General features: G+C 37.6%; 1 protein-coding gene across 1 annotated transcript in view; it reads left to right on the top strand.

Annotated features, from left to right (window-relative positions):
* Nucleotides 1–17,340, top strand: part of XRCC5 (X-ray repair cross complementing 5) — a 57,321-nt gene extending 39,981 nt beyond the window's left edge. The window contains exons 17-21 of the mRNA XM_015831175.1: nucleotides 6,911–7,020; nucleotides 7,526–7,622; nucleotides 9,959–10,026; nucleotides 14,694–14,765; nucleotides 16,978–17,340. Of these exons, the coding sequence (XP_015686661.1) occupies nucleotides 6,911–7,020; nucleotides 7,526–7,622; nucleotides 9,959–10,026; nucleotides 14,694–14,765; nucleotides 16,978–16,992 (362 nt within the window). The 3' untranslated portion in view covers nucleotides 16,993–17,340. The remainder of the gene's footprint in view (nucleotides 1–6,910; nucleotides 7,021–7,525; nucleotides 7,623–9,958; nucleotides 10,027–14,693; nucleotides 14,766–16,977) is intronic.
* The last annotated feature ends 314 nt before the right edge of the window (nucleotides 17,341–17,654 follow it).

The following is a 17,654-nucleotide window of genomic DNA, read 5'->3' as shown; positions in this document are numbered from 1 at the left end:
AGGCAGGTTTCTTTTTTTCATCCTCTGATCTTAGTGATGGACAAGCGACTTAGAATGACAGGTTATTGTTGAATTTATTTATATACTTATACTTGTGGTGCGTATATGCTGCCCGTTCACAGAGGGTGACTAACAATGTCAGCATAAAGTAAAATACTGTAATACTCCAAGACAAATTACAAAAACAGAAGATAAAACCTAATATAGAAACATCATGTGCTCCACTCTCAGTTATAACACGCCCTCCTCCTGTGCGAAATGGAACAGAGCAGGTCTTCAGTTCTTCACCATTTTTTTTGAAGCTCAAGATATAGCATGGCTGGTTTTACCAGAAGAGTGACAGGGAGAAATTGAGTACAGATAGTCCTCAATTTACAACAGTTTGTTTAGTGACCGTTCAAAGTTACAACAGCACTGAAAAGTGTGACGTATGACCGTTTTTCACAATTGCAACCTTTGCAGCATCCCCATGGTCATATGATCAGAATCCAGATGTTTGACAGCTGGTTCGCATTTATGACAGTTGCAGTGTCCCTTTTGCAACTTTTTGACAAACAAAGTTAATGGGAAAGCCAGATTCACTTCAGATTAATTCCTCAATGGAACTGCATCTACATGGAAAGAAGTGTGTAGTGGGGTGCCCCAGGGCTCTGTTCTAGGCCCAGTGCTCTTCAACATCTTCATCAACGATTTGAACAAGGGGATAGATGGGGAACTCATCAAATTTGCGGATGAGACCAAGCTGGCAGGAATAGCCAACATTCCAGAAGACAGGCTTAGGATACAGGAGGATCTGGACAGACTTGAACATTGGGCGCTATCTAACAAAATGAAATTCAGTGGTGAAAAAAGTAAGGTTCTACATTTAGGCAAGAAAAACCAAATGTACAAGTATAGTATAGGGGGTACCTTGCTCAATAGTAGTAACTGTGAGAGGGATCTCGGAGTCCTAGTGGACAATCACTTAAATATGAGCCAGCAGTGTGCTGCAGCTCCAAAAAAGCCAACACAGTGCTAGGCTGCATTAACAGAGGGATAGAATCAAGATCACATGAAGTATTAATACCACTTTACAATGCCTTGGTAAGGTCACACTTGGAATACTGCATCCAGTTTTGGTCACCACGATGTAAAAAAGATGTTGAGACTCTAGAAAGAGTACAGAGAAGAGCAACAAAGATGATTAGGGGACTGGAGGCTAAAATATATGAGGAACGGTTGTTGGAATTGGGTATGTCTAGTTTAACAAAGAGAAGGACGAGGGGGGACATGATAGCAGTGTTCCAATATCTCAGGGGCTGCCACAAAGAAGAGGGAGTCAAGCTATTCTCCAAAGCATCTGAGGGCAGGACAAGAAGCAACGGATGGAAACTAATCAAGGAGAGAAGCAACCTAGAACTAAGGAGAAACTTCCTGACAGTTAGAACAATTAACCAATGGAACAACCTGCCTCCAGAAGCGGTGAATGCTCCAACACTGGAAGTTTTTAAGAAGAGACTAGACAGCCATCTGTCCGAAATGGTGTAGGGTTTCCTGCCTGAGCAGGGGGTTGGACTCGACGACCTCCAAGGTCCCTTCCAACTTTATTATTGTTGTTGTTGTTGTTGTTATTATTATTATTATTATTATTATTATTATTATTATTAACTGTGTTACTAATTTAACAACTGCAGTGATTCACTTAACAACTGTGGCAAGAAAGGTCATAAAATGAGGCAAAACTCACTTAACAAATATCTCACTTAACAACAGAAATTCTGGGTTCAATTGTAGTCCTAAGTTGTGGATTACCTGTAGTAGTATGTGCTTCTTTTCCTTAGGTACATGTTACATAGAAAATCTGTGTGATTTTATATTTTCCTATAAAGCTTCAGTATTGTGCCTTAGAATTAAGCATTTATTTTAGTCACTAGGTTAAATTTGGCTCACACTTGGTTTTGTCCCATCCTTGGTGAGACATCTTTGTTGAGTAGGATTGTTTTTCTATTTCAGTCCAATTAACCTTGAGAAACAGATACTCTAGCTTTGAGGTCGTGTCATCACCACCTGTTATAAACAATAACTCCTTAGTTTTGATTGTCACATTTTTGGCAAGATTTCACAATCTTGAACCTTGATGGTCTCACTCTTGGCAGAAATGCAAGCATTTCAAGATAAGATAGGCTTGCCCTCTTTGTCCTTGGTGAAATCCAGTGAGAGACACCATTGAAAAGTAGGTGTGCTTAATTATAGTTCAGACCTACAGTATATAAGTTAGTCAAGTCGATGAAGGCCTAACAAGGTGGGTTTAGTAGGTTTGAAGAGGTCAAATTTTAATAACGCCGCACCTATCATTTGGGAAGCAATCAAATGTTACTGTTCCTGAAATACTTCCAAAGACACTTCAGGCCCCTGAACAGGAAGACTGGCTGTAGTCTGCATTATCAAACATATTCTTAAACCCACATTCTCCAGACATTCTGGTTGTGGTACTACAGTGATTTCCTCACTGCCATTTATAATAATGTTTCTTTGCAGGTATTCTGTAAGTGCTCTCTAGAACAGGGGTCTTCAAACTTGGCCCTTTTATGACTTGTGGATTTCAGCTCCCAGAATTCCTCATCCAGGCACGCTGGCTGAGGAATTCTGGGAGTTGACGTCCACAAGTCATAAAAGGGCCAAGTTTGAAGACCCCTGCTCTAGAACATGGCATAGTTTCCTGCAGTAAAAAAAACGTCCAACTTTATTTTGTATCAGTGGTTTTTACTAAGCAACTAAATTTTGGGAAATATTTTTGCTGTAATAGGAAAATGTGGATTGTTTGATTTGTTACATTATGACATAGCTGTATTTTTGTTTTGAATTGTGGGAGTTCTATAATTGTATTTGGGGGGGAAAGACAGGCAGAAGTCTTAAGCATAATAAAATAATTGTTGTGAGAAGTAGCTTTCTATGAAATTATGTGTATTCATTATGCAGTTAAATTTGTTGTAGCAATTATAAAGATTAAATTTATTCTTTAAAAAGAGGGGAATTGCAGCTATTGTATATATGTTAAGCTAGCTTATTTCTTTCCCCATCAGTTTTGAAACTGTTGTTTATTTGACAAAATAAAAGCCAACATAAAGGCTATTATTTCCTGGTTTTGTGGGCAAAAATAGCTCTGTTTCCATAGAATGACTCATAAGTGCCCTTAATTGTTCAGGGAAGTGTCTAGATCTGTTTGGAAGCTTTAACTTTCAGGATTCAATCTGAAGAGCCATGAACAAAGCTGGCCAGGCCAATCTAAAATTAAATTAAATCCTTTGTGAAGATCTGTCGGTATTGCCTGCTAATTGACTGCTTGGTCATTCTAAGCAGCTACAAGAGCTGAAGTCCAAAGGTTTCATCTAATAATTAGGTACAATACTTTCTACAGTCCAAAGATTTGGAAGATGTCTTCCTCACAGACCTATTCCATCAATTGTTATCTTATAATACAACATTCTTTTACAATTAACAGAAATAACAATGTCTTCTGCGTACATGGAACTTGGCGTAGCCCATCCTATAAAGAAATAATGTTAATAATCTATTTTATTCACGTACAGAAGCTATTTTGGTTATGGATTAGCTTCCCTGTTATGCATGCTTGAATACCTAGATCTAATTTGGCACTTGTACCAGATGTTTCTCTGCCAACTCTTCTGATGAAAAACCCAAGGTGATAGAAGTTGTGAACTGCACACTAAATTTGAGAAAGTAATGATTACTTATCAGTTATTTAGCATAATTCTAAGATATAACATTACAAAATTACTCATTACTTGTTGAAAATAGATCTAGGTAACCCTATAGGAGGCATATAACAAATTTGGGAGCCAAATTTAGATAAATAGTTGGAGGATGCAATATGGCATGTCTTTAATGAAGCCTGGGGAATTGCTGTGTGCTTAAGTGGAAGAATTAGATTTTAAAATCTCTCCTCTCTGGTATTTAGCCCCTAAAGAACCTCACATATAACATCTGACCGACCACAAGCTGAAAGAGTTGTAATCAGAGAGGGATTTTCTTCCCTTAAAATAATATACACACATGTACATATCTATATGTTATCACAAGGGCACGCATAATTAATCTAAAAAAAGATTTACTCTATTACTAGCTTCTCTGCAAGGTAATGTTCCTTGAAAGTATTTTTCAAAGTAATTTGCACTGTAAGATGCAACAAGGAGTTGAGATACTTCATGTCATGTGAGATGAATAAATTGTAATGGAGCTTTCAGTGCTGCTATTTCATACTATTATACCTTAAAGGAGTTGCTTTTAAAACAGTGATGTGTTGTTTTTTAAAAAATAATAAATTAATGTTTTGAGTCTCAGGTTGTTCAGATTGGCAAGAATTTGTTTTAGGTCAGTTATAAAGGCCATATATTTATTCTAAAACATGTTTTAAATGAAAACAACCTTAGTAAATTATTCAGTCTTATCTACCTTAATAGGACTGCGTGGTGATCCAGATTCAAAAGCCAAAATGTGATTCATGGGTATCTCTGTAGCATTTGTAGCACCTTAAACATATACTTCTGTGCCTAGGTGTGTTTCAGGTCTCATTTTGCCCTTTCAATTCAAATTAGCTGCATTGCCCTATTAATTAAGCCATACAAAAAGATTATTCCTCTTTGCTCATGCCACAGTATAAAAATATAAAAAGGAACACATCACCATTTGGTTTAGAATTTTGTTTTTGAAACAGGAGAATCTAGATCCAAATAATTGTCTGGATGCTAGCATATTGAGTATCACAGTGTTGGCTAGTTTTACAAGTACTCCTTTTCTAGCTATTTATTTTTTTGTGCTTATGATCCCTTCTCTGATGACGGCTGTCTGTGATTTAATAATTCTTTGTAAATGAACAAAGCTACTGTTTAGACCAGGGGCAGGCAACCTTGGCTCTTTTATGACTTGTGGACTTCAACTCCCAGAATTCCTGAGCCAGCCATGCTGAGGGGAAAGGGAGAGTTTCCAAGCTGAGTCATGCTGGCTCAGGAATTCTGGGAGTTGAAGTCCACGAGTCATAAAAGAGCCAAGGTTGCCTACCCCTGGTTTAGACCTTGCCCATCAATGATGATCCGGGTTACCCGTTGTTTTGTTATCCATATGCCTTGCAAAAACCACACCAAGCTCCTTCAAAAATGGTAGAGTATGTATGTCTAGGAAACATTTTTGTGAGTCAGATCATTTGGAATTTTGAAGCCTGAGGTTCGTGTTCTCACCAAATAGGGCCTTGCAAAACTTGTCTATTTATAAAATGGCTACTGCGGTGGGCGAAGAAAATCAAAAGTACATAACTACTAGAAGGCAAACTTATGTTTGCTTCCAGCTGTCCGCACTGGATTGCAGCCACCCAATTTTTTATTTTTTAAGAATCTAAAGTCATCCGGGCTCCAAAGCCATCACTGAAACTGATGCTAGGACAAGAGCTTTGCTTTGCAGTTTGCTAGTTTCTTATCGATTTTTAAAAATTGTTTAAATCTAAAATAAATCAAAATCAAATGAAAGAAGGAACCTATTCATGATCCCAATGTCACTCTGGAGCACCATGTTGCCTATATTTGTGAAAAAGACAAATTGTAGATCTTAGATATACAGTATCTAGCTCTAAACATCTGAATGAGAGAAATAAAATATTTTGGTTCTCTAATTTGACTTAACAGTTACCTAGTGGCAGATGTGTTTCTTCAAAAGAGCACAGGGTTGTGATAGCACACCTTCATCTTTTTTTTTTACATGGATCTTTTTCCTTAGAAATACAGCTTGACATGCCACACTTAAAACTTATACAATCATAGCATAAAGATGAACTCGCCCCATAGCTAACACCCAGACAACAGCCAGGTCTTCAGTATTAATGAAAAATCAGCATGATTGGGACTGTCTAAATCTTGTGTGCTGTTTGTGGGGCAGGTACCACAACAGAAAAAAAACATACTTTTGGGGCCCCATTAAGTGACAGTTTAACACAAGGGACCTGGAGAAGGCATGCTGTATCAGACATCATGGGAGAAGCAGAAACTATTAGAGAAAGATGGAACTAGGCAAAGGCATTCCTAGCCATGGCGGTCAACTCCTCCTTAAGTAGTTGCATACTAGCTTGGTCTTGGAAAGGTCTACCCCATTCAAAACTAAAGTTAGTAAGATCTGAGAAGACTCCAAACCCACAGCCATTCAGTCTTGCCTTGATTGGGCTTGAGCTTGTTCCTTCACTTTCAGGCCCCTACATTTTCTAGATACTGCAGAAGCATCTTGATGGGATCACTTGTCAGCTTGGGTCACAGATATATATACTTGACCAGACCGATGATACCTAATTCCATGCTATTGGATGACCTTGCTCAGTAGCCTCCTATAGATGCTAAGTGGGAGTGGAGAGGTGGCAAAAGTTATGTAGAACGCCTCAAAGCAGAGGTTTATGGCTACCCTCCCCCACCCCACCTATAATCACCAACCGGTATTGATCCCCCAAAAAAGAATACTGAAACACTTTTCCCAAAATGCCCAGTCTTCTAGGTTGATCCATACCATGATCAATCATACTGAAAACCACTGAGGGCCAGGATAGAAACAACCATCCAGGTTTCTCCAGAGGTCATCCGCAAGTATAATCAGTGCTATCTCAGTACTATAACCTGATCTGAATTCTGACTGAAAAAGGGCCAGGTAATCTGCCTCCTGCAGAACCTTCTTATGTTGCCATTTGGTTACATTCTCAACAGCCTTCCTGCAAACGGGAAGGATAAAAGCTATTCAGTAGCATTGAGCCCAGGGATGGTTTCTTAAAGTTAACACTTGAATTAATCAGTATTGTAATACATTGCACAACTTGAATGACATTCACTCTGCTTACACATTCCAAATTATATATCTGAATTTTATGATTCTTGTCTTCTAGTTAGCCAGCAGCTGATAAACCACATATTTCAGTTTTTGGAAAACAGAGGGCATCTGTATTATATGAAGAGCATCGATTGCATAAAAGTTTTCAGAGAGGACGCTATTAAGGTAACATGGATGTTAAAGCCATAATCTTTTCTGCAAACCAAGATCAATGAGATTTGATTTTTTTTTAATTGAAAACTGATGAAGTGGCATCAACAAATGCACAGAACAAAATTGTTATAATATGCTAGAGATATAAAAGAGATGTCTGTGCTCTGTATTTGATCTGAAGTCCGCATTCTGAACAGACCAAGCTTTCTCGAAATTTTTAATTACCTGTAACTGTTAGATGAAATGGAAGTTTCATCTAAAATAATTTCTTAGTCTGAGCCACCAAACAAGCACTGCTCCTTTGATAAATGATTTGATACATCACATTGTGAATTCACTGCATACTAGAAGCTTGAATCTAAATGGGGGCAGATAAATGTCTTTGTGGTGATTTGAAATTGTCTTCTACGCCCCCTTCATTCAAAGTATCACGATGAATTAAGAATATGGTGTTTCTTTGGTGTCAAGCTAATGTTTATTTCCCTGTCTTATTCCTTTGCTGTTGTCACCATGTCAGCTCTCAGAAGTGCAGTGCTTTAATGATTTTTTGGAGGCGTTGAAAAAAAGGTTGGAAGACAAAAACTTACCAGATTTCTGGGAGATTGTGATACAAGGTATGTCAAACATTGTTTATGCTATGTAGTGAGGAAGAAAGGATTTAATTGTAAAGCATCCTAGAAATGTGAAGAAAACAGTACTTCTATTCAAAATAATTATTTTTTTAATTTATTTGATTTATTTATGAAATTTAGATACCACCCATTTTACTGTCTAGGTGACAAATGTATACTCTCTCTCTCTCTCTCTGTGTATGTATACATACACACACACACACACACACACACTGTATATACATTTATACAAACATACACACAAACACACATAGAGGAATACAAACAGAAATATATGTGTATGTTTGTGTGTTTGTATTCCTGTATGCACTTGTGTGTGTGCACAGAGGAATACATATATACACATAAACATACACAGACGTATATGAGTGTGTGTGTGTTCCTGTGTTCCTGTGTGCACACACATGTATGTATAGAAAGCATTCACTTTTAAATTCAAGTTGCAGGTGGGCAATGAATTTGATGAAAGGATTGGGTACACAATAGTCATTCTACTAATAGTAATTGTATTATTGAACCCTGTACTATTGTAAAAACATATTCAATCCATGTTGTGTTATCCTGCAGGTAGAAGAGGTGTGAGTCATGGAATGTGTCACTAATCTCTTCATCCCCCTTATTATCCCTAGCTCCATTTTCCCCACTACTCCAAAGGGTGTCGATGGAGCATAGGGGATTGGCAGAGAACAGTTCCTCTGCTGTTCAGCCACTAGATCAAAAACTTCCCATAGACAGAGGAATTATAGTGTTTCATCCCTAGAAACCTTTTGATGCATTCAACCCATTCATTATAATACTAAAATGTTTGAACCAGATTTTCCATGCAAGCAGCACTCAAACAATATATTCCATTGCAAATGTTTTGGGGCATAGTGAATGGGGGGGGGAAAAATCACCTATAGCCAGAACGTTTTAATAAAGTTGTACTTACTTTGTAGCCCAACATGTTAATGGATTGAGGGCTCACCTCCCCCACTTTCCATTGGATCTGTTATTATTTCTTTATGCATAAGTTATAACAGATCATAACTTGCCTGTTACATTTGGCCAGCCACCTAAAATAAAAGTATTATTGCACATTCTTTCTTTCCCATGCTAATTCAAATTTCTGTAGGCATCTCCAGATGGAATGAAGGAAACTTTTTCAGAAATGTAATGCAGAAAGCTTTTATAGAGGTATGGCAGATTTATGTGTCATGCTTCAATCAAGTGGGGAATAATCAATCAAAAGAATGTTTTGCGTAAGCTAACTTTAAAACTGGCAAACAATAACTCAAACATTCATGCCCATATAGCTTTTATTTTTAACATGCACATACATAAAGATTTGTGCAGCCCAAAAACAGAAAGCCACTTGGTTTATATAAATTCTTCCCAGCTAAAGGACTTTTATATTAATGACAATTTAAAGAGTATGAAATAAATATTTGGCTAAAACCATAGGACAGTCAATCTTGGCTGTATATCAAACATAGGTGCTAAATCATAAAATAGAGAATGTCAGCTTCCTGTGCAAGCTAACAGATGTTTCCCCATAATAATTATAGAGGCAATCAAAATTCATAAACATCTGGCTAGCTTACATAGAGAGTCATCAATTAGAGGTTGGTTATGATCATTCTCATCTATTGAACATGGGTCGTGACATTTGGTTTTCTCTGAAGAAGTTAGCACCTAGCGAAGTTAGCAAGTTAGCAAAATGTTAGTAGTAGAGGTGAGATGGCTGGTGCTGAAAAAAAATGCCACAGTAAGCCAGATCAAAATAATTTATCTCTTAAGGAAGATTTAAACATATCTGATAAGATGAGAAGGACTAAAAATGTCCCCCACCCCCAATTTACTTCAACCAGTTTTATTCTTTTTAATCCAGATAATCTGGATTGCAGAATAGTTCTGTGGAAGACCAGGATGCCTTGCTATAAAAATATTGTTAACGGGTTATATGTATTTAACAGTTGAATTAGGGTATATGAGTGATATTGTCATGTGGATCTCGAGAAATATTTTGCTTTCTGACTGTGATACTTATGAGCCGTAGTGGCGCAGTTGTTAAAATGCAGTATTGCAGGCTAACTCACTACTCACTGCCAGAAGTTTGACTCTGACCGGCTCAAGGTTGACTCAGCCTTCCATCCTTCTGAGGTTGGTAAAATGTGGGCCCAGATTGTTGGGGTCAATATGTTGACTCTGTAAACTGCTTAGAGAGGGGTGTAAAAGTACTATGAAGCAGTATATAAGTCTATGTGCTATTGCTATTGACCTGTAATGCTTTAGCTAATATGAAAAAAGTTAAATGTAAATTACTTGCTTACTTTTAGATGGAATTTCATTGATCACCAACGAGGAAGCTGAAGGAAGCTCTCTGACAGCTGAAGATGCCAAAAAGGTATCAGGTTTTAGCATACTTATATCTAAAATACATGGTTTGCTATATAGACTCTTGGTAAATATGGAATATTGTCACCGCTTTGCCCCATGATGCAAATGATACCATCTTTAATTCTAGTAAATTCATTTCTGGAAAAAGGTTCTCACTTCATGTTTCCCTATGTAAATATAGATGTATATTCCTACGGAATGTGATGAAGATCCCTATATTCAGCTATTCTGAGTCAACTATCCTATGTCCTTTTCATTGTTAGCATTTTTAACTAGCACATTATTTTCATCATCCTGTCCCCTTCTTTATAGCAATATTCTGTTGTGGAAATAAGCATATACAAGTTGAAAAATAAAATCAACCTTGCATGCTGCTTCTCTACATTTATGTTGCTAAGGAAACTGCTGAGAATTCCAACCTCTTGTTTGTTAAATCTTTATTGTTCAAATTTTAATAATAGTTTGTTCCTTTTTATAACAAGGCAACTGATAAGAACCTATAGCTCAAACTGATAAGGATAGGAGTCATTTATTCATGCCATCTCTAGATCAAGGGAGGACAATATATGGATCACATGCTGCACCCCCAAATCTTTCTTCTCAGGACAGCCATCAAAATTTGGCCGCAAAGCACTGAATGGACTACCTATGATTTGGGATCAATGTAATAGACATCAATAAAAATTAAGGTCTATTATCATTATAAATGGAGCTTGCATTTGATACAGAGCAGTTGCTAGAATTATTTTGTCATTCCTTTGTCAGGCTTTACTGTCTTTGCAGGTCAATTCTTCGAATTTTTTCCCTAGCCCCAAACGACTTAGATTTCAGGCCCAACCATAAGGTGATATTGGGAGACTTCTGCTCATCTTCCCAGAGTCCCACAAAACCCCATCTTATCTCCCATATTGTTTAATATCTGTAGGAAGTTACTGCAAAGGATTGTTTGCAGATTTATTTTTCATCATTATGAAGATGGTTCTCAGTTATGCTCCTGTCCTGTAAGCTTGAGTTGAACTTCTCCAGGTCCTCTGAGAGAACAGATTGAAATTCAAAACATACAAGGCAGAATTGTTACTGATTTTAGGCTAGATTTGAAATACATGTCTATTCTCGAAAAAGTTTCACTCTTAAATAGGTTTATAATCCTGATATTTTCCTGGATCCAGCATTAATACTGGGCAGGTACATAACTTCAATGACAAGCTAGAAGTTTTTATCAGCTTCGGCCAATAAACTATTGTGTCCCTACCTAGAGGAAATAAATCTGTTTTTGATGGCCATTATACTGGTAACTCATGGTTGGGTTATTGTAATATAATATTAATGGAAAAGCCCTTGAAGATAATCTGGAAGCTGCAGATGGGCCAGAAGGAAGCACCAGCATAGTTGTGAATGATGCTCTTCCACAAAGACCCTAACCTAATTCAACGTGGAAACTATTTCTGTGATTGCTGATTGTGTTTGAATCCATGTTGACTTGCTTACAGCAGTGTATAAACAGTACAGTATTGTGTAGATCTGGTTTAGGATTGTTTCTTATAATATTACCTAATTACATGTAGTCTTGGATTATCAGTGGGAATTAGTTATATTTACTACTGATAGTTGATCAAGATATTTTAGTGTTGGTGAAGCATCTTTAATTGAACACTTAGGCTGCTCACTAACAGGGGAGCACTCCATTGGGTTCAACCCTGCTGGCCCTTTGCAAGATCTTTTGTTACTGAGCCTGGGGCCCCTGTGTGTGATCAAACCAGTATCACAGTTGTATTAGTCGTGTTGGTTAGTCCTTTGTCTCAGCTGCTCTGTACGCTACTCATTGATTTATAATGTTTTTATCCTCCTTTTAATCATTGTTAGCTGCCCAGAGTCAAGTATTTGAGATGGATGGCCATATAAATTGACCAAATAAATGAACACAGACACATGAACTAGGCCTTGAACTTCAATATAGTTGATCAGGTTGTAGATCAGCTTCTGTTCACATCATAGGCCATATTTCTATGTGCAACTACCTTGACTTAAAGGCACTTAATATCGTCATAGATGAATAACACATCTGAAGCACCTGCCATTAACGGGTGCACGTTGTATTTAAATTGAGAACGGTAAGTCTGTGCATGTTTTGCAAATGATTTGGTAGAAGAGCTTCAGATCTTGTGTGAGCATAGCCTCGCTCTATTATTCATTAAAGTAGACCAATTTTTAAAAAGATTTCTGTGGGTGCCCGAAAACAAGAGACTGATGCTTTAAGAAATGATGTGACTTTTCATGCCTTTTTACACTCTCATGCAAAGTCTGATAAAAACAAAGTTGCTTTTCTGAACAACAGAAACAACAACATCAGAAGCCTGCCTTCAGAATAATTTCCAAAGCATGCATGGTCCTTAGTAAGCAGGCATTTCTCCTATGTCAGGCCTCTGTTTTTTTCACTGAGAAGGTACATTAAAGTGACAGATACTCAAAAAACAAACAAACATAGAAAGTGTTCCACTCTGGATAAGAGAGGTGGGCCAAGAATTTTCTGTCATTATCTTATGGCAAGTGAAGGATTTCAACACAATTATTATACGTAATTTTGCTTTTGTATCAATGTAAAGCAGTTTGTGTCAGGAGGCAGAAAAAAAAATCTACCGATGCTTAGTGCTTTTTGATTCAAAATAAAAAAGGTTAAAAATGTTGCTAAGCAATTTCTCGTCATCAGTGATTTCAACATTTCAGTTATGTGTTGTTTACATTTAATGTACTGTTATGGTGCCACTTTGGAGGCTTCAGAGTAAATATATGGTTTTCAAAAATAGCATTTTACCTTAGTTAACTATAAAATGGGATTTGCTCCAGTGCAAAAAGGTCTTTAAATTTGACAGTTTGCTTTTACTTCAACATGGCCTGTAGAAAAATTGCATTACATCCACAACATCAGAGGAAGAGGAGCATCTAGGCATGCTGTGTCACAACTGTGCATTCTTTCTTACTGTATAAATCTTTCCAAATGTGGGTTTTGTTTTGTTGTAAAAGGCTGCGGAATCAGCCTTAAAATAAACATTTTTTTTTTGAGTATAGAGTTTGCCTGTAGGTTACCAAAGAAGTGGCACTGGATATTGATACAAGAATCAGGTTAGATCCAACATCATCACATCTTGAAATGTGAGGTACTCTTTTGCTGGGTTTCACTTCTATTGCACATTTGCGTCAGGGGTTCCCTTGCCAAAATTCTCTCTTTGCAAACTAGCCTGGAACTAATATAAAGAAGATTCAAGATCTCTGTCAAACAGTGTTTTTTAGAAGTAAGGTTAAGGTCACAACCTCAATTCCAATGCATATACTGCTTTCAAATGAGATACCTCTCTCTATATCATTTAGGGCAGTAAAATTCTTGTTCGTTTCCTTCTGCTTTTTTTTTTTGTATAGAGAGATAAAATTTGCCTCGTCTGTGAAGGCAAAGTAGTTTGTATCTGTTCTCTGTTTTGATAACGGTCATTCCAATTGATAAGAATTTTTTTTCTCTAAGAACCGGCAATTCTACAGATAAATGAGGTCTACAAGTAGAAATCTCTGACCTCAGTGGTTTCTATTGCACTCTGTGAAAAGGCACCATAGGATGCAATCCATCACATATATATTGGAGATGGTAATCAAAAGCACCAAAAGTAGCACTTTCTTGGTAGATTAATGTTCTGTTTGTATTATAGCTGGGAAATTGAGTCAAAACAAAGCTTGCGCTAAAAAAGGAAACAAAAAAACAGAAGTCAAATACTGTTGATCATTTTTTTGTGATGTAGAATTAAGTGGTTGATGGGCAATTTACTGGCATCATATGACAACTTTAAGAATAAAATTATAATTGATACCCGTTATTCTAATACAAGCATTTGATAGGATATTTGTTGTTTCTAGTGTTCACATTATGCTTACTCTGTTTTCTACTCTTTACATTCTGCAATTCTATGTTTGATGGATGATTATTATTTGGGGTATTAAAGCAGGAATGTTGTGCATGAGTATGATGATGTGGAAGGGGGCAAGAGTTTTTTTTTTGTCTTGACCTTCTTAGGGCTTTGCTTCCATGAGTCACTCATCTCATACAGAGGCAATTATCTCTATTGGATATATTCTATCCCTGGGGATTCTCCACACAACCTAAAGCATTTCTTTCATTCTTTAATTTCTTCTTACTTTTTGTCCTCCTGTCTAGTTAGCAAATAGTTGGGTTTTTCAGTAATGGTGAAGAGACTAAGAGTGATGTAGGGTGTGCGTGGTGTGCTTGCTTACTCAGTGAAAGGAATTCTATAGAAAATGTGTATGAGAGCATCATCTGTATTATCAAGAGCCTATCTTACTTCCTAATTGAAGTATATTGTCCTATTATCCAAAAGGGCGACATCTGTTTTTCCAAACCTTTTAACATTCTGATTCAAATATTTTTCTTCCTTTTCTGTAAGTTGTTGGTGTTGTGTTAATAAGGGAGAGAGGGGAAATTAATCTTTAATAACTCACATCGCAGGGTGAGGTTGTTGTGGGGAAAAAAGGGAGGAGGAAGGAGTTAGATACATTCAGTGACAATATTATGTATGTTCACTGCCTTGGTTGTTTGATAATAAATAATAAAGGGATATGAATAAACAAAGAAAAACATGTTGCTGATTACATGCAAATGAATTTTGTTTGCAGTTTTTGGCTCCCAAAGAAAAGCCCATGGAAGTTTTACCAGTGGCAGAAGAAGATGGTGATGTTGATGATCTGGTAAGTATTTTAAAGTCATGCTGGCACTGAACATGTGCTGGATAGAGAGCATGTAGAGTCAGAAACATTGCTTACCCTTCAATGCCCTACAACAGTGGTGGCGAACCTATGGCACGCATGCCAGAGGCGGCCCTCAGAGCCCTCTCTGTAGGCACATGCACCGTCGCCCCAGCCCCGCCTGCCCCCGTGGCCCCCTCCGCACCAGTAGCCCTCCTGGAGGAGAATCACCCCCGAGTGCAGCCCGCGCAGAGCAGCGCAGCCAAAGACATGACAGCCGGGCAGCAGGGACAAGACTCCGTCCTCATGCCCCGTCGTGCACAGTTGATGCTGTGGGGCGCAGGCAGAGGGTGTGGCCACCATGGCACTGCTGGGCTGCCTGGACGATCTGCGGTGGGCTGTGGAGGCGGTGAGTGGCCCTGTGGGCCGGCGGGGCAAAGGCAGGCTGGGGGTGGGGCGGGGGCTGTTTTTGGACACTCGGTCTCTAAAATGTTTGCCATCACTGCCCTACAGTATTGGCTGCCGTCTTGTCTCCTGATTGGCAGATTGTCTCCCGATTGGCAGATTACCTGATTTTGGGACTCTCAGATTTTAATCAGGGAATTTAAAAAAAGGAAATTTAAATTGTGGCGAAGACTCTCAAATGACATAATTCAGTTGTGTTAGAAGGTGAGGCACTAATTCTGCTTTGCTTGGATCTGACTGTGCATGAAGTATTTTGCTCATCCTCAGCAAGTAACAAATTACAAGGTTGATATGTTCAAGCAAATAGCTTTCCAAAAGAGCCCGGATTAGTTCCATTGATAGAGAGATCCTGCAGCAGTTGGAGCGAAAGATATGTTCCTTCCAGCTGGGTAGGTTTAGCACTGCACCCATCAGAATACCTATGTGGCAAATAGGTAGAAAATATATTGGAGTTTCTAACTAGAACAGCTTCTCCTTTCTCCGACTTTCTCCTCTGGCTCAGTGATTTTAGGAGGAGAAGTCAGATGTTTCACTTCAGTTGACTTATAAAGTTCCAGTTGGATTAATTTCCCAATAAACAGATCTAGGAATATGGATAGCTAAGTACAAGTGCTGTATCTAGTAGCATGGTGAAGCTGTATGCTAGAAATCTGACTTCTGTCAAAAAGATGGCCTTTTAGTGGATTTTGTTTTTTAAGGGTATACATTGTAAAAGAGGGCCCAAGTCTAGATATTTGTGGCTCATTATTGAATTGTAAGTGACAGAAGCAAGAAGAAGCAATATACCTATTCTTGTTGTATTGCACATTTTTAAAAAACATAGCCCAATCTGTCTCATAACATCTTTTTCAAAGAAGCTAAGATTATCCATTATCTATGTCAGTGTTTCTCAACCTCAGCAAATTTAAGATGTCTGTATTTCAATTTCCAGACTTCCCCAGCTAACATACTGGCTGAGGAATTCTAGGTATTGAAGTCCATGCATCTTAAAGTTGCTAAAGTTGAGAAACACTGATCTATATCATTTGAAAACATTATTGCCCTTATGATGCCACTCTTATAAATTTTCACCCTCAATGGAATAGAGCACCTCAAAGCAGAAGCACTTCAGGAGTATAAGAACTGGCCACTTCAGCTGTAGTATAACATTTGGAGAATAAAAATCACATGGAGTAATTCTCCTCTCATCAAGCAGTTATTCACTGTTTGCTTCTACCTCTGTGTGTCATTTCATAACTGTGTTTATTTATAGTGTAGTTGATTTATTTCCTTTTTTCTTTTGTTGGAAGCATAGATAGCAAGTTGGCCTGCACAGTAATCATTCCCAATTTCTGGGAAATTGGTTTCTAATACCTGTGTTGTTGATTATTAGGCTAAGGAATATATTTTAGAGAAAATACTTATAATTTAATAGACAGAGTTAATTCCGCTTGAGTGTATAGATGTATGTATAGATACAGATTAAAGATCAGTAGAAAAATATAATCAATATATTTTATGAACATAATGCTTATTCTATTGTAAGCAAATGAGTTCAGGCTTCTGTAATCCTGAATCGTTACACACAAAGTCTATCCTTGACACTTAAAATAACAAGTCCAAATCTTAGCAAGTTGTCCTCCTTATTGGGAGAAAGGCAGAATATTAAAAAAATAACTGAAGAAGAAGAATACTTATTTTTTAAAAGCTATGTTTACATTTTCCCACAACTGATAGTCTCTTTTCAAATACTGCTTTTGTTCTTTTGCAGCTGGACATGATTTAAATAGTCAAACAGCATTTGATAACCAGTACATGTGAAGATGGTGCTCAGCTCCAGAGAAGGCACCAGTTCCAAAGAAATTGCTTGCAAAGTGTAAATCTTGGTCAACACAAGCCTTAAGAAAAATTGCCTGTGCAAGCCATAATATTTTATTGACTCAATTTTCCTTCAATGCCTGGAGAGGACATGGTACCTCAGCGGACTTTATATCTAGAAATATATATGCATTTTTAGTGTGCTGCTGAAATGTAAGGGTTTGGAGCTATTGTAAATGTTAAAAACATTGTTTAAGAGTTTTATAGTCTATTCTGAAAGTTTGTAAATAGTAACCAAGTAAACTCCTTAGCATTATACCATTTGAACATACTCATGATTTTGGTGACCCGTCATAGTACAATCAATGCTGGATCACCCACAGTCCAGCTTTTATGTTCAGATTGATTGCCTATTCACAAGGTACCATGGGCATCCCTGGAGGGAAGAGCTGGGATGGGAGAGGGGGCATAACAAAGTGTGTCATGATATCGTACAAATGATGTATAGGTAGCCCTCGACTTAAGACCACAATTGGAACCAAAATTTCTGTTGTTAAGCAAGATAGTTAAGTGAGTCGTGTCCAATTATTGCAACCTTTCTATTTATTTACTGAATTTATTTCCCGCCCA

Source organism: Protobothrops mucrosquamatus, unplaced genomic scaffold (assembly GCF_001527695.2).
Source record: "Protobothrops mucrosquamatus isolate PMUCROS unplaced genomic scaffold, P.Mucros_1.0 scaffold_254, whole genome shotgun sequence".
NCBI lineage: Eukaryota > Metazoa > Chordata > Lepidosauria > Squamata > Viperidae > Protobothrops > Protobothrops mucrosquamatus.
This window is presented reverse-complemented; position numbering and strand designations above follow the sequence as displayed.